Source organism: Phacochoerus africanus, chromosome 15 (genome assembly GCF_016906955.1).
Source record: "Phacochoerus africanus isolate WHEZ1 chromosome 15, ROS_Pafr_v1, whole genome shotgun sequence".
NCBI classification, from domain to species: domain Eukaryota; kingdom Metazoa; phylum Chordata; class Mammalia; order Artiodactyla; family Suidae; genus Phacochoerus; species Phacochoerus africanus.
Window position 1 is genome coordinate 102,064,276 of NC_062558.1, and position 25,913 is coordinate 102,090,188.

The 25,913-nt window shown below is 41.3% G+C and overlaps 1 protein-coding gene across 5 annotated transcripts in view; it reads right to left on the bottom strand.

The window, feature by feature from the left end:
• Positions 1-25,913, bottom strand: part of PANK1 (pantothenate kinase 1) — a 102,006-nt gene that overhangs the window by 17,321 nt on the left and 58,772 nt on the right. For all 5 annotated transcript variants that reach the window (XM_047762720.1, XM_047762721.1, XM_047762722.1 and 2 more), the window contains one exon: positions 10,672-11,024. In XM_047762720.1, coding sequence (XP_047618676.1) covers positions 10,672-11,007 — 336 coding nt within the window. In that variant the 5' untranslated portion in view covers positions 11,008-11,024. The remainder of the gene's footprint in view (positions 1-10,671; positions 11,025-25,913) is intronic.

Below are 25,913 nucleotides of genomic sequence, written 5' to 3' on the forward strand. Positions count from 1 at the left end.
TGGCTGGACTTAACGTGTGTCATGAACATGAAAAGCATGGAGACATCCTGAAAACACCATGTTGTGAAGTCTGGTTGAGAATCAGTCACTCCACTGGAAGAGCAGCCTGTACGGGATGTCGTGTCTACCCAAGGTGCATGCCAAAGGACAGGACCCTACCTGATGGCTGGAAAGCAGCCACTGGCACGTGGAGTGGGTTAAATGGTTACCTCTGAAAGATAGGTCCATGTCCTAATTTTCAGAACCTGTGAATGCTATCTTACCTGGAAAAAGGGTCGTTGCAAGATGTGAGGAAATTAAGGATCTTGTGATAAAGAGAGCACCCCGGGTTATGTGGGTGGGCCCTAAGCTCCCTGACAGGTTTCTTTAAGGGATACAGGAAGACGTGACACACATAGGGGAGAGGGCCACGTGAAGACTGGGCAGAGACTGGAGTTTTGCATTGCCAAGGAATGCCAATAGCCACCAGATGCTGGAAGAGGCAAGAGCTGGATTCTGCCCAAAAGTCCCTGTAGAAAGTGTGGTTCTCTTCTTTGCAGAACAGATACTGACTCCCAGACTTCGAAAAACTTATGGTTTCCAAAGGAGAGAGGTTGGTTTCCAAAGGAGGATGCATTGGGGGTTTGGGATGGAAATGCTATAAAATTAAGTTGTGGTGATTGTTGTACAAGTATAAATGTAATAAAATTCATTGAGTAATTTAAAAAAAAGAAAAAAAAAAAAGAAAGTGTGGTTCTGCTAACCCCTTGATTTCAGCCTTCTGGCTTCCAAAACCATGAATAAATTTGTTTGTTTTAAGCCATGAAGTTGGTGGTAGTTTGTTACAGCTGCCGTAAGAAACTAACAGCATACTGCAGGGTGAGGCGAGTGAGAAGGTCCTGAGAACAGAAAGAATCCTATGCTTCTTGGCAGGATACGAGGTTCTGAGGGAGGCATGTGAGCTTGGGAGCTGAGGACAATCCCCTTTGAGCCCACAAAGCTCAACTCTTTTTCCCAAGCCTGGGCTTTGGAGTGAGACAGTCCTGGCTTTGAATGCTAGCTCTAACACTTAGGGATGTTGGATAAGTTACTTAACTTCTCAAGCCTCAGTTTCCTCCTCTGTAAAATGGGGATCATGCCTATCACATAGAGTTGCGAAGATGACATGAGATTAAAAGATGTAAAATGATTACACAGGGCTTGGCATATACAAAGGACTAAAAAAAAAAAAATGTTGGCTCATTTATTTATTTATATTTTTGGGGGGCCGTGGGTGTGACACATGGAGGTTCCCAGGCTAGGGGTCGAATCAGAACTATAGCTGCCAGCCTACACTACAGCCACAGCAACTCCAGATCTGAGCCACGTCTGCGACCTACACCACAGCTCGTGGCAACACCAGATCCTTAACCCACCGAACAGGGCCAGGGATTGAACCCACATCCTTATGGATACTAGTCAAGTTCGTTTCCGCTGAGCTGCAATGGGAACTTGGCTCTTTTATTGATAGCTGAGGTGGTTCCAGACTGCCTTTTCATGCTCCTATGAAGCAAAAACTATTCTCCTAGGTATCAGGCGAAAATGTAAAAGGGAATGAGTTGGTTGAGGGCTAACCGTAGGGAAGCGTGAGCACTTTACACCCTCAAAAATTTAATTCATGGTCCTCAAGACTGCTGGTCCCTCCCAAAAATCTAACATTCATCAACATGAAACTGAACCAGTGAAGGAAGATAATGTATAAGGTCTAAGTTCTAACTCAAATTAAAAAACAATCTCTTTAAAAAAAATAGCTTGTAAATGAAGTCAGCCATACAATGAGACACCAACATCAAATGCTTTCACTGACATGTGGAATCTGAAAAAAGGAGAGACTGAACTTCTTTGCAGAACAGATGCTGACTCACAGACTTTGAAAAACATATGGTGTCCGGAGGAGACAGTTTGGGGGTGGGGGGATGTGCTTGGGTTGTGGCATGGAAATCTTGTGAAATTGGATTGATCATTATACAACTACAGATGTGATAAATTCATTGAGTACTACTACTAATAAAAAAATAATAGCTTGTATTTGTGTCTACTATATGCCAGGCACTTGTACTAGATCATTTAATTCTCCTAAAACCCCTATAAATAGGTATTATTATCCTTATTCTATGGTGAAGGCTCATAGAGCTTAAGCAACTTTCCCTAAATGATACACCTGGCAAATGCTTCCCAATGACTTGGTGTTCTTTTTTTTCTTTGTACAGCCTTACCTGCGGTATATGGAAGTTTCTGGCTAGGGGTCGAATCTGAGCTGCAGCTGCTGGCCTAAACCACAGCCACAGCAACACTGGATCCAAGCTGCATTTGTGATCTACATGGCAGTTTGTGGCAGTGTTGGATCCTTAACCCACTGAGCGAGGCCGGGGATCGAACCTGCATCCTCAGAGAGACTGTGTTGTGTTCTTAACTCGCTGACCCATAATGGGAACTCCTGTTCTTATTGTGTCTTTGTTTATGAGTACTGCTTCTGCGATCTGGAAACCACCTATCCAAGTACTAGGCTTAGATATTTTATCCCAAAGGCCTCATCTTCACAGCAAAAGTTAATAGCTTGAAGAAAGCTTTTGACTTTTTGTTACTCAGCTGAATGTCCCATTCAACAAAATCCACTGAAGCCCCACTTGAAGAACAGAACCAGTTAGAATAGGTTACTAGCAAGATGGTGCAAGTTTTCTTGATACACAGAAACAATCATTCTAAATGACACTTGGTGATGAAGTCAATCTAGCTCATAAATGCTTCCAAACATTTCACTTTTTACCAAGTGAAACTTCTGGGCGAGACACATGTAATTATTCACACGTTCGGAGGGTGATACTATAGGTATAAGACTATCTGGAGACCTGAAACGCTATAGTGAGACACAGCAGTGTAAATGCTATCTTCGCAGTCCTCCTGGATTCCTCAGCCCTGTCAATGTCTTTCCCATCGCACTTACAACATTCTGGCTTGTTAATTGGTTCACTGGGTGCCCCGGAGTACAACAATGAAAGGCCCGTCCATAACAATTGCTTAATAAACTTCTGTGAGGGAGTTCCCATCGTGGCTCAGTGGAAGTGAATCTGACAAGCATCCATGAGGACACAGGTTCAAACCCTGGCCTCGATCAGTGGGCTATGGATCCAGTGTTGCCATGAGCTGTGGTGTAAGTTGTAGACATGGCATTGCTGTGGCTGTGGTGTAGGCCGGCAGCTGCAGCTCCAATTCTACCCCAAGCCTGGGAACCTCCATGTGCTGCAGGTGTGGCCCTAAAAAAAAAAAAAACCTGTGAGATGGAACAGGGAGAGTGGTCACCTCCCGGGTCACCCCAAACTGAAAAGCAGTGATTTCATCAGCCAGTCTTGGGACCATAGGTTAACCTGCTTAAAAATTAATCAGAGGTCTATCCACAGTATTGACAGCAATACCCAGAACCAATGTCACAAACATGAACAAAGACACAGTCCGTTCAGCTGGACTTTTTGAAACTATACTCTGGGAAAAAGAAAAACCTGTCAAGACGAATAAACAAAGCATGTAGTTTTGCTCTAAAAGGAAAGTCTTCACCTTCCTCCTCAAAATCACTTTCAAATAAAGTGCTAGCAGCAAGTCAACATCTCTTTTACACCTTTTACTAAGGGATGGATATTTCTGAAGCCTGAGGTCATGCATCCTCAAAGTGGGAAAAAGAAATATTCATCGCTTTCATTGAGATCTCTCTTTAAAGTCTTCCCCATCCAGGAAAAATGATAGGCTCCCAAGTGTGAGCCGTGAGCCAGATCATCACTTGACCTTTCTAACAGGCCATCTGAAATTTAGAACAAGGCGAGAAATACTCTGGAGTTCCTGTCGTGGAGCAGTGGAAATGAACCTGACTAGTAACCATGAGGACACAGGATCGATCCCTGGCCTCACTCATTGGGTTGAGGATCCGGCATTGCTGTGAGCTGTGGTGTAGGTCGCAGACAAGGCTCGGATCTGGCATTGCTGTGGCTGTCGGGTAGGCTGGCCGCTATAGCTCCGATTTGACACCTAGCCTGAGAACCTCCGTATGCCTCAGACGCGATCCTAAAAAGCAAAAAAAAAAAAAAGATGAGAAATACTCCTTAGACTGTGCAGGTCATTAGCGCAGCTTAATTAAATCTGTGGAAAGCCCAAAACAGCATGTTCGGATCCCAGCTACTAAGAAACCCTCTTCTTCTGGGTTTAGTTTTCTTTATTTTGGAGGCAACAAAAGCAAATGCTACAGGAGCCAGTAAAGGAGTGAAGTCCCTTAACTAAATATTAAAGTAACAGAATGACGGGGATCATGGCACAGAAGATAATTCACACATATTTAAAATTCTCTGCAGCCCATTGTTTCCATGTGTTAATGGGGGCTCAATGATACCAAGTGCCCCGCCCCCTATTTCTCATGAATCAGAAATCTAGATTTTTATGTGAAATCTTCCAATTTTTAAATGCTGGCAGCTAGTTTTAAATTTTAAAAAAAAAATACTGAGAGCCAACAAAACACATCTGTGGGCTATGTTTGACTTCCTACTAATAGGTAGTACATTCCGACTAATTTTATATGTATTCTAATGTTGATGCCTATAATGGATCTTAAGGGATGACAGATCCAGTAAACATGCAGATGCACCTTCAGCTGATGTGAACATAACCTTGTCACCAGGGTGTGCTGGTAAATGTTTTAACAACCAGCTCTCTGGAAGCAAGAGTCCTGGTTTATAGCATTTACCAATTTCTGTGGTATAATCATTCCCACTGTGGCTAATTTCAAGTTACCAACATGATGTCACCAATCACAGAGCTGGGAAGACATGCATGCAACAGGCTCTTGTGAGCCTGGAGGAGCTAATCCTGCATCCGCTGCTCGGAAACTATGAGATCTGCCATTCTTAAATCATTACATCTAAACTACTCTCCAGACCTAAAAACAGCAAACCAAAGTTTTCCCTAGGATTCAAACTCTGTAAATAATGGCAGTAGGGGAAGAAATCAAAATTAAAAAAAAAAAATGTTTTTCAAACTTTAACTGTGACAAACTAACTTTGCTTTGCCTGGAACCAAAGTCACCCAAGCAAGCATGGGTGCAGTGGGGTTCTCAGATTTTTGGTGCCATCAGAATCACCTTGAGGATTTGTTAAATCACAGATTGCTGGGCCCTACTCCCAGAGCTTCTTTCTTTTTCCTTTTTTTGCTTTTTAGGGCCGCACCTATGGCATATGGAAGTTCCCAGGCTAGGGGTCAAATTGGATCTGCGGCTGCCGGTCTATGCCATAGACACAGTAATGCCAGATTTGGGCTGAATCTGTGACCTACACCGCAGCTCATGGCAACACTGGATCCTTAACTCACTGAATGTGGCCAGGGATAAAACCCGCATCCTCATGGTTACATAGTCAGGTTCCCTGAGCCATGAAGGGAACTCCACTCCCAGAGTTTCTAATTGCATTTCTAACAATATCCCAGGTGGCACTGATGCTGCTGGTCCTGAGACCACACAGATTTTGGAGCTGAAAGCTGGGATTAGTCCATTACCACACCCTGGAACAGTGATGACAAGCGTTCAGCAAAATCACACACTCTCCATAATAACAGCTGCCCACCTTACGTGCAGGGCTGCTTTCAAGATTCAAATGAGAAGGCTGTGTGAACATGCTTTGGAAACATGAGTTACACATGAACTATAATTATGTAAGAGATAAAATAATTCAAATCTTATCTCAAGTTGAAATGAATTTGGAAACATCATTTCCAAAGTGAAGACTAATCACTTGAAGGAATTCAGTGATTCTCTGTATACTACAATTAGAAAAAAATACGTTTTTTTTAAATTGTTATTTCCCCAATACAATTTTTTTTCTACGGTACAGCATGGTGACCCCGTTACACATACATGTACATGTTTACACACAAGGCATGTTCAGGATATAACTGTAAGAGGTTTTCCTTATGCGCTTCAGCTCAGTCTCACAAAAATAACTAAATAAAGAGCTAAATAAGTAGATCTAGTAAAAACTATCCCGAAAGGTTCCATACCTATCTCTTCTATGAAAGGATTCTTCGGACCTACAGCAAAGTAGATACATCACTCTCTTGTGCTTGAGAAATGCGTCATCCGATTATTTTTCACAAAATGAATAAAATACACATCTGTGTGATACCTCACACCTCCCAAGGTCTTTTGCTGACACTGGCTTCATAAATCATATTGGAAGTGGTAGAAAAGATTGTCTTACCAAACCAAGAACAATTTGCATATAAAATGGTTGATTGTGAATTATAAATTACACTTGAGGCTCTTTTCTCCTCACACGGGAGCGCTAACAGAGACCTGAGAGAGAGATGAATTTCAAACATGTTCTGTGGGTGAGAAAAATAACAAAACATCAAAGACGATTTCTTCTTCCTGGCACCCAGTGATAAAAGGGGACCATACATGAGTGGCCAAAAGGGTCAAGCCAGAATGAGATGGAGAAGGATGGTGTCTACAAATGTTTCAGCTCCTGCAATATCACAAACTGACCTCTGGATCAATAGTAGGAACCCAGCTAATAATGAACAGTCCACTCTGATTTAGAATTTCACACATCCACAATTACCCTATCCCCTCCTGATGATTTTTCTGCCATTATTAACTTTTTTTAGGTTGTGTCCTTGGAGATTTCTGGCGTAATGAAGGCCAATTCTTAACTCCTCACATATTGAAAAAAATGTAGTGAAGCAATAAGAAAATCTTTTACTGTTCCCGAAACCTCATGTCAACGAAAAAAAGTTACTGTTATATCCTGCTTGTTTAGAAGGTAGATCTTTGTTTTTTTCTTTTTTTTTTTTTTGTCTTTTTGCCTTTTCTAGGGGTGCTCCCATGGCATATGGAGATTCCCAGGCTGGGCATCTAATCTGAGCTGTAGCCACCGGCCTACAACAGAGCCACAACAACGCGGGATCTGAGCCGCACCTGCAATCTACACCACAGCTCATGGCAATGCTGGATCCTTAACCCACTGAGCAAGGCCAGGGATTGAACCCACAATCTCATGGTCCTAGTCAGATTTGTTAACCACTGAGCCATGACGGGAACTCCAATCTTTGTTTTTTTCTAAATAATTAAAAGAGTCACTTCTAACTTCTAAATAGTGTTAGTCTCGGGCTGAACAAAACTCACATGGAAAAGTTATCTCTTGTAATGAATGAAGAGCTAAGTGGACAAAAAGGATGACTTTTTCTAAGTTTTCTATTAGTAGAACACTTTGCATTCTAAAGACGATTCTGTGGAAGTTGGGAAGTGTAGTCATGGATGAAAATATTAGATTTGGTAAATAAAATATTCTGGTAGGTTCTTTAAAACAAACCACACAGAACATAGACAGTAGGGACAAACAGAAAGTTAAGTGAAACCAGGAGTAAGTGCCCCAGTGTATGTAGTCTCCCCTTAGAGGACCACTTTCTTAAATGGTGGGATTCCCCACTGGCTTACCAATTTTGAGTGCATTTGTTCTTTAAGTTTTTCTTTTGTGTTCCGTTTCGCTGAATCATTATCATTTTGCAGACTAACTTTTGCCAGCCAGAAATTTTTTTGTGACAGTGATCTTGAAGTGTTACAAGGAAGGAAGGAAGGAAAGAAGGAGAGAGGGAGGAAGGAAGGAAAAGAAAGAAAAAGGAAGAAAGAAATGCAGCTTTGTTCAACTGAAAGTATTCTACACAGGGGTCTAGTTTAATGCTTGTGTCACAGCCTTACAGCTCTTACACATTCTAAATCGGATATTGTCATCAGACATTACAATTGCTAACTATTCAGTGTTGGCTGAACATCTTTTTTTAGATAGCCCTAATTATTCAGATTTAAAAAATATATATACATCTGTAAACTTGTATTATGCCTGAGACAGTGATTTTATACAATGACAGGACTTTTCAGGCATGCGTATATATACGCTACTTTATTCTTTGTCAGATTGTTAACTACACACAGTAGTATATATTGATCCTTTACAACTAAGTATGTACCTTCAACTTTCCATTCTGGAAAAGGGAAGAGCTTGGATACATTATCACTAAGGGCCTTACCACCTACTGTTTCCTCTGCCTAAAATACTCTTCCCCACACCAGCCTGCTTTGCTCTATTACTTCTCCTGGTTCCTGCTCTGGTGCTACCTCATCATACAAAGATCTTCCCAGCACCTCCTTATTCATTTCCCCCCTACTTAGCACCATTTGATATGCTCTGTATTCACTTATTTGATTATTGACCATCTCCCTGCACTAGAATATAAGCTCCAGGGGGTGGAGGGTTTGTTTTGCTCATAACAGTACTCATTGCATAAAAAGAGCATGATAAATACTTGAATGAGAGAATGAGTACTTAGGAAAGAGGATGAGAAAACCTATTCATTCTCACAAACTTTGGAAGGATAAGGGCATATAACAGTGCACAGACGAACAGGCTACAGGAAGAGATCTGTCTTCTTCAATTATGTCTTCACTTTGGCCAAGACTGAGCATGGAAACAAGAGGCAGCCTATATACTTCTTTTATAGATGGCCAGACTCTTTGGCAAATACTCCAGACTTATACCAGTCTGTTCATTAGGCTCCAGCAGCCTGCCTGAAGGAGCTGAGGCTTCTTTATCTTGGTTGCAATACGATCAGACCTTTCTCAGTTCAGAACCTTGAGAAACACACTTGCTCATGGCCAAAACAGATTAAGTTTCTTCCAGGACATTACTCCAGAGGAGGGACAGAGCCTTTGATGGAGCTTGATCAAGTACCCAGGTCACCCTGGTTCACTCACAGCACTAGGGAATAGGTCAGCATTTCCTGAGTGAGAACTGAGCCGACACCCAGCCCTTACCTAGGAGGCATCACTGGGCGCCTCTTTCCGATTTAGCTTTAGTCTCCTTATCTGTGTAGACGCCCTACTGCCACCTTCTGAAGATGATGAAACAGGCCCACTGGAGGGACAAGTCTCCCTCAAAGTCCCCCAGTGAGTTAAATGAGAAACAGAAATGAACTTGAATTTATTTTCATGTCCCTGGAGCTCAAACTTCTCAGTTTCAAAACTCTTCAATCACTGGGCCCCTTTGGTGGAGAAAAGATCCCATGGGTCATTTAAGTAAGTGGCAGCATCAAATTCTACTGCCGGGTAAGGAAAGGGGACACAAAATGAAAAGACAAAACCTGAATATAATCAATCTGATTTAAGATCATGCTCTAGAACTTTATTGCCAGCTCTTTAGAAACTACTTATCAAAGAGGTAAATGATGTTACTTTTGATGACACAAATAAAAACTGCATTTATAGCTTTATTAAATACCATGACTAATGCACTGATTTAGTACTCATTAATGATAAACTTTCTGGCAAGACTAATCCCCAAATCTTTCAACCCTTCCTTCTATGTTCAGTCACATCTGTTAATTTACTTTATTTTCTCCATCTATTATTTCTCTGTATTATCATTTTATTCCCTACGAGATGAAGCTGGACAGTATAGAGATTATCTGGACCACAGATATGGGGAAACTGGAACACAGAGGTGTTAGCGATGGCTTAATAAAGAGAAAGTTAGGGACTCCTTGTCGCTCATTAGTATCTTCCATTTAGCCAACTCTGTCAAACCTAAATGAGCAGCACCGAGTCAGCATGTACTGCCAGTCAGGATACAGCCTTATTCCTATTTTGTAGACCCATACCCCCTAAATCATATTTATTAATAAAGGAATTCACCTATACATAATACCAAAGATTTCATTTTTGTTTGTGAGCAAAACTTCTGAAGGACAGTCATAAAACAAAAAAAAAGATACAAAGGAAATGGGTAGACAGAAGTAAGAATTTTTAGTAAGATGTATGGAAAGCCTTTCCTGCGAGTCTCAGTCTATAATATCTATAACTGTCACAACAATTATGCCTTTCATGAAACTGTAGAAAGAGTCTGTGGAAAACTCTAACCAAAATACATCAGACGGGGGTTTATATCACTTTATCTTTTTTTTTTTGGCCCTGCCTACAGCATGAGGAAGTTCCAGGGCCAGGGATTGAACCCGCAGCAACAGCAGCGACTCAAGCCACCACAGTAAGAATACTGGATCCTTAACCCTCTAAACCATCAGAGAACTTCTATATCACCTTTACCACACTGTGCAAAAGTTACTAACAAAAATGATGAGTGGAGTTCTCATTGTAGCTCATTAATAACAAGCTCAGCTAGTATTCATGAGGATGTGGGTTTGACCCCTGGCTTTGCTCAGTGAGTCAAAGATCCAGCATTGTCACAAGCTGTGGTGTAGGCTGGTACCTATAGCTCAGATTCGACCCCTAGCCTGGAACTTCAATATGCTGCAGGCACAGTCCTAAAAAGACAAAACACAAAAACAAAAAAAAATGATGAGGAGGACAGTTAGTATTTATTGAGCTTAACTAAGTGTTGGGTACATATTATTTCACTGAGTCCTTCATGGAACAACCCTATGAAGTAGGAACTATTTTTATTCTCATATAGATGAGGAAACTGAGGCACAGAGGGGTGAAGTAAATTCAGCCTAAGTGCCAAGCCTTGTAGTCTAGTTATCCCCTAGATGCCATGATCATGAGCATGAGAGGTTTTCTTTCTTTCTTAAAGAGGTAGTTTTGTTGTTTGAACAGGGGTAATGCAGACATACCGTTCTGAAGTCCTCTTCAAACTTGAAAGCCCCGCCTCCCGTGGCACAGAGGGTGGTGTGGAGGCTGGAGAAGTTCTTCTCGCTGCCCATCTGGATGAACCTGTGCATCGCGCAACTGGGAAAGCGGATGAAGTGCAGGTTCCCCTTCCGCCCACACATGGTCAAGTTTTTCAGTTCCAGGTGGACATCTCGGATCCCGGTTTTCCCATAGGCAGTGTTAGAAGTCAGATACTTCCTGATGCTCTTCAGGTTCTCCACTTCCTCCTGCTCCTCTTCAGCTGTAATATCCTTGGGTTCAAAGTAGACCAGCTTAACTAGAGTCCCACCGATGTCCATGCCAAACCATGGGAACGCTAGGGGACAGAAAGACAGAATGCCCTTGAATTCTGTACATTCAAAGAAATGTGCCGGTTTTGAATATTCAATAATGAAAGGCAGGGGTGTCGCATGTGCATTTACTCAATTTACCTGAATTCAACTATGTGTGCCTAAAAGAAGAGACAGGTGAGAAGAAATTCACACCTTAAACGGTGCTCATGATTCTGCCAACACTCCACTCAAAGTTGGCCTCGGAATTGATTATGAGATGCGAACAGGTTTCCCTAAGCACGTCTCAATCCCCATGTGCTTCTTAGGGCTCCAGATCTCACCAAATGGAGTACAAGTCCAACTCTTTTTTTGCCTTTTCTAGGGCTGCACGTGGCATATGGAGGTTCCCAGGCTAAGGGTCGAATCAGAGCTATAGCCACTGGTCTATGCCAGAGCCACAGCAACGGGGGATCCGAGCTGCGTCTGCAACATACACCACAGCTCATGGCAACGCCGGATCCTTAACCCACTGGGCAAGGCCAGGGATCGAACCTGCAACCTCATGGTTCCTAGTCGGACTGGTTAACCACTGCACCACGACGGGAACTCCTACAAGTCCAATTCTTAAAGATGCATATTTTGCATACACTCTGGCTCCCAGATGCTGTTTTGCTGGAATCTCAGCCAAAGAAACAGTGATCTGTTTTGAGGCCAGAGGAAACACTGGCTATGCTAGGTGAACCCAGAGATAGTGTGTTTATCTCTACGCCTCATGGTGTCTTTGTGGGGTGCTCTTCAATGATCATTTCTACAGCATTCAACCTGTGCCTACATGAGCTGACTATATGATGTGACTCCATTGCTTTAGTCTACAGAATAAATAGGGAGGAGAAAGGGAAAGACGGTGGACTCTGCATGAGGGGCAGGCATGATGGATGATCCCTATGGCGGCAGAACCCTCAATAGAACAGCTTGACTCAAAAAACTTCTCTTTCTTCCTTAAGGAGGGATACACCCTCCATCTCAAGTGGCCTGCGTGTGTCTCCTCCCTCAGAAATTCTGATTTAATTCTGGGGTGGGACTGGGGCATGAGTATTTTTTAAAGCTCCCCAGAGGTTCCAATTGGCAGGCTTGCAAACTTCTAAACCACAAGAGCCATGACCATTGAGGATCAAGGCCACAAATAAGCACAGCTCCTGACCAGTCTGCAACCTGAAGGCAGGCTTTGTGTTATATATTTATATATTGACATATATTTATATTTAGTCTTCTGCCTTATATAACACAAGACAGGCTTTGTGTTATGTATTTATATATCGACATATATTTATATTTAGTCTGCTGGAGAGGTTTATCTTTGACAAAATGGAATTCCATCACAATCCTTTTTTCTTTCTTTCTTTTTTTTTCTTTTTAGGGCCACACCTGCTGCCTATGGAAATTCCCAGGCTAGCGGTGGAATGAGAGATACAGCTGCCAGCCACAGCCACAGCCACGCAGGATCCGAGCCATGTCTGCGAACTACACTACAGCTCACGGCAACGTTGGATTCCCGACCCACTGAGTGAAGCCAGGGATCAAACATAAATTCTCATGGATTCTAGTCAGATTCCTTCAACGGCTCTGCACTTTGTTCTATTATTATTAAGAGAAAGGGCTGAGCTCCCTGAACTAACTTTATTTGGAGGCAACCTGGCAAGTTAATGCTGGGCTGTCAAATACTCTGCAGTGAACACAGGGCAAAGCCAAACAGAATCCAAAATTTGGACTTCTCCCTTTTCATCTTCCTCAGCAGACTCCAGGGGCTAAATCTGAACTTATATATTAAAACTGAGTTTAAAGACCCAAGAAGCTTAAGTGGCTTCTTTCTAAAAGCTTATTTTCTTCAGCCCTAGAGAACATCCCTTTGAGCCCTGGTCATACTGTGCGCGTTACACTTAGAGATTATGTTGCCAGGAATGTAACTGGGACCTGTAGGACTTCTTTTTCTAGGCTGCTTGGCTCTCGGGGTAGGTCTGTCGGGGAGGGAAGGGGAAGGGGGATACAGGAGGGAGCCATCCCTGTTTTCATTTTAGCTGTGACCCAAACCAGCTGCAACTTGGTAGGCAGTAACTCTAACGGTCTAGAAAAATCCCAAACTCTCCAAAAGATTAAGAGCAGCATATTCCACGGACCAGACCGAGTTAACAAATGTCCTCTTATCTTTGTAAAAGTTTGCACAGCAAATCCCATAACTGCCCAGAGCAGATTGGGAAGTTTGCCTATCGAGCAGGAGAGAAAAGAAAGCCGGAAACAGTTCCTCCCTACTAGTTGGTTTAGCTCACAGAGGACATTTCTTGGTCTGTTCTCTGAAAATCACTATCAGCATGGCCCACAGTATAGGTAAAGCCCGATTTAGGATTCCGAACAACTGCTTCCCAGAAGCAGCAGCCAGGAACTAGCTCACTTTAACTCCCTCCGCTTCTCTGGATCTCAGTGTCCTCATATGTGAATGGAGTGCACTGCATAAGAATGGCCTCCACTTCCCTCCCTCTTATAAACTTCCCATGGATTCTGTACGAAACACAAAAATCACAACTACCCCTAACCACAGAGGCCAACCAGAACCCTAGTTTTACACCCCACTGAAATACGCCGAGATTATGTCAATAGGTGCCTGGGCTACGCAATCGAGGTTGCAGGTGTAATTCATTCCTATCACAGTAGAACCGGACTATTCCTGGACAGGATGGGGGAAGGGTATTCGGGAACATTGCTAGGGTAACTATTTTTTGAAAAACTCTGGCAATGTCTATTAAAATTATAAGTATACATACATTTTAAACACAGCGAATCTCTCTCGGACCCATATTTTAAAAGGGCCAGTGTTCGGCATTCAAGGATAGGTACAAGATGTCCCCTGCAGCACCAGTGAGAGTAGCCCCATTTAAGACAAACAAAAAACCCAAGACCAAAACAATTGGAAACAACATGCCTGCCCTGTAACAGAGAAACTCCAATAAAGTATATGACTTTCAAAACTGTGGACTATGAAGGCAGACGTTTAAAAGAATGAATGAGATCTATACTAGCTGCCTTGAGAGATCGTCCCCATCTTCTATTAGTGAGTAAAGCAAGAGATAATCTAGATGTGTAAATAATTTATTAAAGCTCTCTGGTTTGGAAAAAAAAGGAGGGGAAGAAGGGAAGAAGGAAAGGGGGTAGGGAGGGACAAAGGCAGGCAGGCAGTAAAATAGAAGGAAGATATGTAGGTGTTTGACTATATGAACCTGCAGGAAGGTACAGAAGGCCACCCCTCTAGGTTAATATTGTGAAGGGTGGCAGGATAAGCAGGTTGTGTAGGTAGAGGCTAGAAGTCAGGGGAGAGGGAATGGAGAAAATTCTACCCTTAGGATTTTCAGTACCTGAAAAAGTAAAACAGGATAAGTACTCAGGGACAGTGGAAACCAGGAGACTTCTTAGCACAGACAGGTAGAACAAGCTGTTGTGAGACCCACAGAGCTCCTGCGTGGCCTTTTCTTGGCTGGATGTTGTTAAGTACAGGCAACTGAAGAGAGGTCTCACTTTTTAAGACCCGACAGGGGACAGCTAAGCATTTTATTTACAATTCTGGTTTCTTCTTCATGCTTCACCTCCCGCTCGTGTGTGAGCTATTTCAAAGCTTTTGTTAACAACTCGGCAACATGGGGGGTGAGGGGGTCAGAGAGTGTAGAGTTGTGAAAATTCAGTTAAATGTCATTATCAGCAGTTGGGATTGGAATACTATGGTCTAAATGGCAATAGAAATGGCTTCCACGTACCTATTTTCATTTCTTACCTTCATGAAACATTAAATGCTCTCCTATTCACATTTTAATGCTTTTATAGGACACTGTCATAGTTTAAATGTTCATTTTTATTTGTCTTCCTGATATCAAGGTCTATCTAAACTATACCTCCCATATGCCAGCTGTGGGTGGAGATGGACGAGGAGGAAGGAAGAAATCCCAAGGCAGCTATAATCCATGACTCATGTTTTCTTTAATCCGGAGTATGCTGATGCTTTGATAAATTGGGCAAAACTACTGATAAAAGACTGCTCTGTGTTTGCCAGAAGAGATGTTCTTTCTAGGTACAGAATGTTTGCATTCACCTTTTACTCCTCTTTTTTACACCAAGATGTCGGTCTAAAAAATTTCTAAAATATTCATCAAGGATGTTCAGTGGCAGACCCGGGGCAAAGTGCACAAGAAGCCTTCCACGAATGGGTTAACCGACCTACTCCTTCAAACGGGTTTCCTACCATAGGGAGGTGGGTATGAACTTTGTGAGCCGATGTTCACGAAACAAGGTGCTGTAGATAAGTAGCTGACTTTAGGTCCATCTTCTCTTACCATATTCTAAAGAATAATAAGAACAATTTCCTAAAGAAATTCTTGCCCATGTGTACCAGCAGACATATATAAAGATGTTCACTTTATAATAATGAATTTGTAATAATGAAAACCTGGTAACAATCTAGATGTCATCAATATGTAGATAAAATATGATGTACTTAGATGATAGAATACTGTATAACCATGAGAATCCACTAGATTTATATAGCTCAAGATGGACAGAGCTCATACACAATGCTGAAGGAAAACTGCTTCTGAGCAGAAAGGATATATAGGTTGTCACTTCCAGGCCAGGGCAGGTAATTGTAGGTATGAGACCCTCCAGAGCTTTCCCATAGTGATGAGAAGCATTCCAGGTAGTGCCTGACCTGTCAGCCTAAGTCCTGTAGTAAGGAAGCAGCCAGTCTTCAAGAAACATACAGCCTGGGTATGAAATACCACCCCCCGGAGTTCCCATCGTGGTGCAGTGGTCAATGTTTCTGACTAGGAACCATGAGGTTGCAGGTTCGATCCCTGGCCTTGCTCAGTGGGTTAACGATCTGGCGTTGCCGTGAGCTGTGGTGTAGGTTGCAGATGAGGCTCAGACCCTGAGTTGCTGTGGCTCTGGCGTAGGCTGGCAGCTACAGCTCCGATTTGATCTCTAGCCTGGGAACCTCCACACGCCATGGGAGCAGCCCTAGAAAAGGCAAAAAAAAAAAAAAAGAAATACCACCCCCCACCTTTTTTTCTTTTTACAGCTGCACCTACAGCAAATGGAAGTTCCTGGGCTAGTTGTTGAATCACAGCTATGGCTGGGGCCTTCCCAACAGCCACAGCCATAGCAACACCAGATCCTAGTCACATCTGTGACCTATGCTGCAGCTTGCGGCAATGCTGGATCCTTAACCCACTGAGTGAGGCCAGTGATCGAACCTGCATCCTCAGTGACACTATGTCAGGTTCTTAACCCACTGAGCCATAATGGGAATTCCAACCTTTGTTTTTTTAAATCATTGAGATTTGAGAGGCTGGGCAAGCATTTTGTGAAACCATCACTTATGATTAACTCAGAAGGCATATAATAAAGAATGAGGTACGTGGAAGAGGTTGAAAGTCAAATGTTAGTAGCATGTGTTGGTTACTACTGGCTAATGTTGCTGCATTTGAAAAGGCGTTAACCCAGCAGTAGACAGAGATGTGCTCAGAAAGCAATTGATGGGTTACAAACAAAAAGGGAAGAGAATAGTTCAAGTCAGACTTGCAGGGTTAGAAAAAGCAGCTGCTTCTCTTCCCCAACAGATAAACAATAAAACTGAGAGGTGAAAAAGGTCAATTAGCACTTAGTTTGGAGGTGAGGGTCAAAGGAAGGGAACAGCTATCACAACTGCTCTTAACACTCTGAAAGGGTTAAAATGTCTCCAAGCAAAGATGTGCTAAGGTTGTTGCTTCCTAGTTAGAAGAGCTCAGAGGAAAAGAGACTAGAGGCATGGCCTCCCCAGCAAAGCCACAGGTTCAAAGTATCATCAATTAAATCAATACAGAAAGGCATGGAAGCAAAAGCACAAAGGCACCCTATGAAAAAGAAGTATGCCAAGAACTCAGGGCTTGTCTACTGGCATATGGAAATAAACTGGGGGCAAAGAGAATAGAAACCTACTTTCTTTTGAAAAGACTTGTACTACTGGAGTTCCCTTGTGGTGCTGAGGTTGAAGGATCCAACATTGTCAGTGCAGTGGCGCGGGTTTGATCCCTGACTTGAGAAACTACCACATGTGGTGGGTGTCCCCCCCCTGCAAAAAAAAGAATTGTACTATATTAAAGAAACCAAGAGCTGGCACCTGAGCTGGCTAGGGAAACTGTTACGACCTAAAAGAACTCTTGAGTCCCCAAACCTCTAAAGCCAAGAAGCAGCTGGGGAGTTCCCATTGTGGCTCAGGGATAACGAACCCGAGTAGTATCCACGAGGTTTTGGGTCCGATCCCTGAATCGCTCAGTGGGCTGGGGATCCAGCGTTGCCCTGAGCTGAGCTGTGGTGTAGGCAGGCAGCAGCAGCTCCAATTTGACCCGTGGCCTGGGAACTTCCATATGCCTCAGATGCAGCCCTAAAAAGCAAAAAAAAAAGAAAAAAAAAGCAGCTGGGAAAGCTGCTCAGCTCCGTATGGAGGGCATATTCTTCACTTGAGATGCAATCAAGGAAGCTACTAGACAAAGCCAAGGACTGAAGAGAATAATGGATGGGGTAAGCCCTCCCAGAGAGAAGAATCAGGACCCCAGAGAGACATTTTTCACCTATAGGGCAGGAATCTCAGAATTGCCCAGCATTTTAGAATGGCCGAGGACCAGTGAACGGATGTCTCCCATCTACCTCTTTTCTGAATAGCAGGGTATATTGAGTTTGCCAATCATTATTTCACCATTAGATATTAATATAAATGGGGGAAGGGGTCAACAGCAGGTAACTTGCCTTTTTTAGTTAAAAGTCTCTAGATCATGAGGACCCATATCCAGAGCTGGTATTGCAATAACTTTGCACTATCCCCTACTTGAGTGCCATGCCTGCTGTGCATGATCTAGATGCTGTGACAGGGTGGGAGTTGGGGGTCTCTCCTTTGGAGAGGGAATGAGCACTTCACTTGCCAGAGGGAGCATGAGTCAAATATCTGGTAATCAGAAGAGCAAATTGTGGTATTTGCTAGTGTTGTTGGTTCCCTTCCTACCTGGCCCATGGGGTCAGACTGCAGCTCCTGGCCTTTTCTCATGGAGGCAGGCAATGTGCCTAATCTGGCCAGTGAGTTAGAAATGGAAATGGTGTGTGTCAGTTCCAGGCAAGAGCACTTATGGCTAGTGTCAGACATTGCAGAACTCTTTCTGTTACCAAAACCAGCAACATTCAAGATAATGATTGCTCCATCAGTGGGGATGCAGAGTGAAGATGAGCCAGACTGAAGCCCCAGCTACTCGTCAATAGATTTACAGGGTGAATGAGAAATAAATCTTCATTGTTTTAAGGCACTAAGATGCGCGTGAGGGTTGTTACTACAGAATGATCTTACCTATCCTGACTAGTATACTTTTTATCAAAATCTCTGGCTGGCTTTTTTTTTTCCCCCCTGGGAGCCTCCTTCTCCTGCAGAACCAGCTCCAGGGATTGCAAACATTGCTGATAAATATGCGGTAGATGAGTGTTCATAAAAAGGTATGTAGGCTCTGTTGCATTTATCTCTCTAAAAATACCTCCAAACACAAACCTGAATTGGCAATCTGATAGTAGTTAAAACCTTGAAATGAATATGTATTCTTAATATGTGGTGAAATATTTTAAAATGTTTTGTTCGTCAATGGCTTTAAGACACAGCCTATTTCTTTAAGACCTTTTCAGAACACTAGAATAGTCTCTGAGGGGCACTTACGCTTCCTGTAATAAATTTCAAGGGTTACACAGTGAATTCCAAATAGCATAAATGATTAGAGACCAAAAAAAACAAAAAGAAAGAAAGAAAAGAAAAAGCCCCAAACTCAAAACAAAAACAAAAAACAACCAGAGAGAGAGAAAGAGAGGGAGAGGAGAAAAGGTTTCCTGCCAGACAAAGAAACCATTTTAAAGAGTTAAGGAGGCCTGGCATGAGAAAAATCTATCTCCTCTCTAACAACCAGCCACAGAGCTTTAAGAGGTGTTCCTGGTGAGGCGAGGTCCCCTACCAGCAATACTTCTTCCTGTGTGTAAATTAGGCGCTCTGTGCTTAAGATGCACTCTTCTGAGCACCAGTGTGACTCAGCAACCAGCTCCCATCATGGATAGTTTTCCCTAGGCTCACCACGTTGAAATCCATGGTAATAATCGTGACTAGGGAGCAAAAGGACGGAATTTCTTTCCCCACTATCTGATAATACATCTGTTAAGCAAACTAATAGGTGGAAAAGGTGTTTGAGGACTGTGTAAATCAACAACAACATAAAAGACTTTTCAATCACTTTGGAGATATGTTTACACTACGGGAATACTGACTACCTTCGAGTTGCCTAAGGACTTCTGCAAGTTAAAAAAAACAAAAAAACAAAAAAACTTTAACTCAGATCCATTAGTAATACGCAATGTATTTCTTTAAAAATTTCTCGAGTGCTAGCCTTATTTTCAGTATGTCTACATTTGGTCAATACTGTAATGAAATTCTGTTCTAATATATTCACAGAAACATTGAATTTTAAGAGGTGGAAGGGACCTTTGGTTGAGTGCAACACTGTTTACAGATAACAAAATAGAGGTTTTTATTTAGGAATTTATCTAAGGTCAGTCACAGGTAGGTATCAGAACCTGTTTTCAGTTTCATGAGCCAACAAATTCTCCATTTCGCTGGACTAGTCTGAATTGAGTTGTCTCACTTGCACCAGATGGAATGATTGTGGGCAAGTTTCTTTCTTGAACCATTAACTAATCTGTAAGACAGAGGTGGATTAACCCATTACTTAAGTTCTGCCTAGTTCTAACATTCCATCATCCTGAATACATACACACAAGGTCCTCTAAAACCATACTTTTAATAGTATAAAACATAAGAGTTGAAAACCTAAGATCTATTTAAGGACCTTGAAGAAAATGGTAAATGTAAAATTTAATAAGGGGGCTTCCATAACATTGTAAAGAAACCCATAATTATTGCACATAGAGCAATCTGCTAAACATTAAATACTCTATGCAAAGAAACTTGAGTCATGGTTTCTTTTGAATTAATGCTTACCAGATTTCTTGAGTTTGAATTTTACTCAAATGGCAATATCCAGTGTTGGCAAGGGTACAAGAACGCAAGCACTTGCGGAATACAAATGGGAATGTAAACTGTTGCAAACCTCCCTCCCTCCCAGCTATTTGGAAACACACATTAAAAAGCTCCAGGAAGTTCCCATTGTGGCTCAGCGGTAACGAGTCCTACTAGTATCCATGAGGATGCAGGTTCGATCCCTGGCCTTGCTCAGTGGGTTAAGGATCCGGCGTTGCCATGAGCTGTGGTGTAGGTCATAGATGCAGCTTGGATCTGGCGTGGCTGTGGCTGTGGCCGGCAGCTGTAGCTCTGATTAGACTCCTAGCCTGGGAATTTCCATATGCTGCACCTGTGGCCCTAAAAAGCCAAAAAACCCTCCAGATTCCTATACCCTTTGATACATTAGTTCCACTTTACCCTAAAGAAATAATTATGTATGTATTTAAAAATTTATGTCATAAAATCATTAAAGTTTTACTACTAATAATGAGAAAACTAATGTCATGTCCAAAAACAGAAGTCTGGTTCAATAAATGATTATCCATTAACACAGAGGAATAATGTATCACTATTAAAATCATTTTGTAAGATGGCAATTCATGATGTGAAGAGAATGTTCATATATATTGTTAGGTGAAAAGTGCAGGTGATTACAAGGTACATTTCATATGCTTACAATTTTGTAAAAATTAAACAGCTTTTTGTACCCAGAAAAGAAGTCTAGAAACATCAGGCAAAAGTGTTAAAAGGCATTATGGATAGTGATTAAGGTTTTTTTTTCTTTCTGGTGTCACTGACGATACTTTGCAATTTTTTATAATCAGTATGTTTAACCTTCGTTGATCACAATTATTTTAGAATTCTCAACCCAAAACCTCTACATAATAATGTAAAAGAAAAAAATTGTTTTAACTTTGCTTCAATGACGTGTGGTCTTGCCCATGAAAAAGAGTATGCCTGCATTTTTCATCTCAACAGTTCCTTTCTCTCTCAAGCAGTATTCTACCAATATTAAGGCTGTTACTGAAATCTATTAGACACAAACCATCCAGAATAACACAGACACAATTGGCCAAGACGACAGAATAGAAAGACCCTGAGCTCACCACCTCTCATGGGAATACCAAAATTACAACTATCTGCAGAACAACCATTGATGAAAAAGACCAGAACCTAACCGGAAAAAATCTTCTACCATGAAAGATATAAAAAATGAACCACAATGAGATGGGTAGGAGAGGTGGAACTGCAATATAGTCAAGTACCATACCCTAGGGTGGGTGACCCACAAATGGGAGAATAATTATAACTGTAGAGTTCTCTCAAAGGAGTGAGGGAATCCAAGCCCCATGTCAGGCTCCCCAGCCTGGGAGAATATACAACCTAGAAGAAATGGACAAACTCCTAGAAATGTACAATCTCTCAAGATTGAACCAGGAAGAAATAAAAAATCTGAACAGACCAATTTTTAGTAATGAAATTGAATCAGTAACCCAAAAAACTCCAACAAACAAAAGTCCAAGACCAGACAGCTTCAAAGGTGAATTCTACCAAACATTTAGATAAGAGTTAGCAACTACCTTTCTCAAACTATTCCAAAAAATTGCAGAGGAAAGAATGTTTCTGAACTCATTCTACAAAGCCAGCATCACCCTTATACCAAAACCAAAGATATCACTCACACACACACACACACACACACATACACACACACAGGTTACAGGTGAATATCAGTGATGAACATGGATGCCAAAGTCAACAACAAAATAATAGAAAGCTAAATCCAATAATACATTAAAAGGATCATACAACATGATCCAATGGGATTTGTCCCAGGGATGGGAGGATGCTTCAACATCTGCAAATCATTATGATACATCACATTAACAAACTGAAGAATAAAAACCATATGATCATTTCAATAGGTGCAGAAAAAGCTTCTGACAAAATTCAACATCATTTATGATTAAATACTCTCCAAAAAGTGGGTATAGAGGGAACATACTTAACATAATAAAGGTCATATCTGACAAATCCACAGGTGACATCATGCTCAAGAGTGTCAAGTTGAAAGCATTTCCTCTAAATCAAGAACAAAGACAGGGATGCCCACTCTCACCATTTTTATTCAGCATAGTACTGGAAGTCCTAGCCATAGCAATTGGACAAGAAGTATAAGGAATTCAAATTGGAAAGGAAGAAGTAAAGCTGTGCTTGTTTGCAAATGACATGATATTATACACAAAAAACCCTAAAGACACCACCAAAAAACTACTAGAGCTCATCAATGAGTTCAGTAAAGTTGTAGGATACAAAATTAATATAGAGAAATCTGTTGTATTTCTATACATTAACAATGAACTATCAAAAAGAGAAATTAAGGAAATAATCCCATTTACAACTGCATCAAAAAGAATAAAATACCTAGGAATAAACCTATCTAAAGAGCTAAAAGATCTATACTTGGTAAAATATAAGACACTGATGAAACAAATTAAAGACAACACAAATAGATGGAAAGATATACCATGTTCTTAGCCTGGGAGAATTAACATTGTCAAAATGACCATACTGTCTAAGGCAATCTACAGATTCAATGCAATCCTTATCAAAATACCAAGAACATTTTTCAGAGAACTAGAACAAATACTTTTAAAATGTGTATGGAGGAGTTCCCACTGTGGCTCAGGAGTAATGAACCTGACCAGTATCCATGAGGATACAGAGTCCATCCCTGCCCTCAATCAGTGGGTTAAGGATCCAGCATTGCTGTGAGCTCTGGTGTAGGTCACAGATGCAGCTTGGATCCCATGTTGCTGTGGCTGTGGTGAAGGCCCACAGCTCTGGCTCTGATTCAACCCCTAGCCTGGAAACCTCCATATGCCATAGGTACAGCCCTAAAAAGAAAAAAAAATGTGTATGGAGACACAAAAGACCCCCAAAAAGCCAAAACAATATTGAGAAAGAACAGAGTCAGACTTCAGACTACACTACAAAGCTATAGTCATCAAAACAGTATTGTTTTGGCACCTAAAAAACCAGATCAATGGAACAGAATAGAGAGCCCAGAAATTAACCCATGCATTTATAGTCAATTAATCTATGACAAAGGAGGCAAGAATATACAATGGAGAAAATATGGTCTCTTCAATAAATGGTTCTGGGAAAACTGGAGCGTTACATGTAAAAGAATAAAATTAGAATGTTTTCTAACATCATATACAAAAGTAAACTCAAAACGGATCATAGATCTAAATGTAAGGCTGGAAACCATAAATCTCCTAGAAGAAAACACAAGTGGAACACTCTTTGACATAAATCACAGCAACTTTCTTTTTGGATATGTCTCCTAAAGCAAACAAAAGCAAAAATAAACAAATGAGACCTGATTAAACTTAAAAGCTTTTGCTGAGCAAAGGAACCTATCCATAAAATGAAAAGACAACCTACTGAATGGGAGATATGCAAATGATATGACCAATAAGGGCTTAATATCCAAAATCTATATAAGAGTTCATACAACTCAACATCAAAAAAACAAACAACCCAATTAAAAAATGGGCAGAAAACCTGAATAGACATTTCTTCAAAGACATACAGATGGCCGACAGGAACATGAAAAGATGCTGAACATTGTTAATCATCAGAGAAATGCGTATTAAAAGCACAGTGAGATAGCCCCTCACATCTGTCAGAATGACTACCAAAAAGACCACAAAAAATAAATGCTGGCATGGAATTGGAGAAAAGGGAACTTTCCTACAGTATTGTCAGGAATGTAAATTGGTACAGCCACTCTGGAAAATAGCATAGATCTTTCTTAAAAAACTACAAATAGAACTACCGTATCATACAGCCATTTCACTCATGGGTACACATCTGAAAACAACCAAAAACACATTCAAGAAGATACATACACCCAATGTTCATAGCAGCATTATTTACAATTGCCAAGATATGAAAGCAACCTAAGTGTCCATCAGCAAAGGAATCAATAAAGAAGCTGTGGTATACATATACACATATCACACACACACACACACACACACACACACACACACACACACACACACACACACAGGAATACTCCTCAGCCATAAAAAATGAAATTCTGCCATTTGCAACAACATGGATGAACTTGGAAGGTATTGTATTTAGTGAAATGAGTGAAACAAAGACAAATACTGTATGTTCTCACTTACATGTGGAATCTAAAGAATAAAACAAACTAGTAGATATAACAAAAAGAAACAGACTCACAGATACAGAGAATAAGCTACTGGTTACCAGTAGAGACAGCAAGAGAGAGGGGCAAGATAGGGTAGGGAAATGAGAGGTACAAACTAATGGGTATAAAATAAGCCTCGAGGATATATTATATGACAGAATAAAGTCCATATTTTATAATAACTATAAAGGAGTATAACCTTTAAAAATTGTGAATCACTATATTGTAAGCCTGTAACTTATATGTAATATTGTACAGCAACTATAGTTCAATTAAAATTAAAAAAAAAAAATGACAGGGAAAGCCTGACACCTAAGAGCAGAGTCTTTTGGCCAGTCAGATGCTTGATGTCACCAGGGCTCCTTTAGGAAGGAGGAGACCTGATTTACCCACCTACTCTCAGGGCGAAACCAGTATGTTAAACTTGGCAATTCAGAACACACTTAAGGGGCACAGGTATGGTTTGTGGGGATGGATCCCTGGATCGCCATGGGAAAGGCCACACACTCCTGCGTGACAGTAACCCTTCTTCCACTGGCACAGCCTCAGAATCCCATCAGCTTTCCCCATCTCACTAGGACAGGGTGGGGACAAAAGGGCTGATCATATTCTCCTATGAGAAAAGGGAAAAGAAGAGTGAGGATTCCTTTCAGAACTCCTGAGGCAAGAGAAGTATTCTTGCATCAGCCACCAGAACTAGCTTGTGAATTTCACCACTTCTGCCATGCAGGCCCAAATCCACTCTTAGGCTAAACAGGCTCAGTGCCTACAATATTTTTAGGCAATCATGAAAATATTGTAATTTCTTTCAAAATCAGAAGAAAACATATGAATTTTCAGGTCAAAGAAAATGGTGTAATATATCGTATCAATACATCCATCTTTATACCATGAATTATAAAATACATATATATTTTTTTATGAAGCATGGGGCCCATAAAGGCAAAAGTGCCTGAGGTTCATGAAGATTAGCCTCTGTTTACATTTTGCTCCACATTCAACCACAGGTTAGAAATGATATCCCAGACCAGAGTCTGCTTTGCATTTGCAATTTGAACTGGCTCTTTACGGTTTGCTGACAATTGTATTTACTTAAAGCAACTTCCATTTTAGTACTTTATGCAACTAAATTTTTTTTTGGCCACGTCTGAGGCATTTGGAAGTTCCAAAGCTAGGGATGGAACCTGTGCCACAGCAGCGGGCTGAGCCACAGCAGTGACGATGCCGCATCCTTAACCTGCTGAGCTACCAAGGAATTCCCTGTGCAATTAAATTTTAAAGTCAAATGTTTTCAATTATATATATATATATTTTAAACGATGGGCTGTCTTCAACCACACTGTTTCTCAAATTTTGCCACCATAAAAACCATCTAATGTACTTGTTAAAAAATACAGACTTCCAGACCACTGCCTTGAAAGTCTCATACAGTGAGACTAAAGAATATGTTTTCAGTGAGGGCCCCTGGAAGTCTCAGGAATCAAGTTCAAAACCACTGTTCCAGCCGGATTGAAATGAATGCTACAAGCAGCTGGACCACAATTTGAAAGTGAGAATCAGGGTCTGAATGAGCTGCCCTTCCTTGTAACTAAC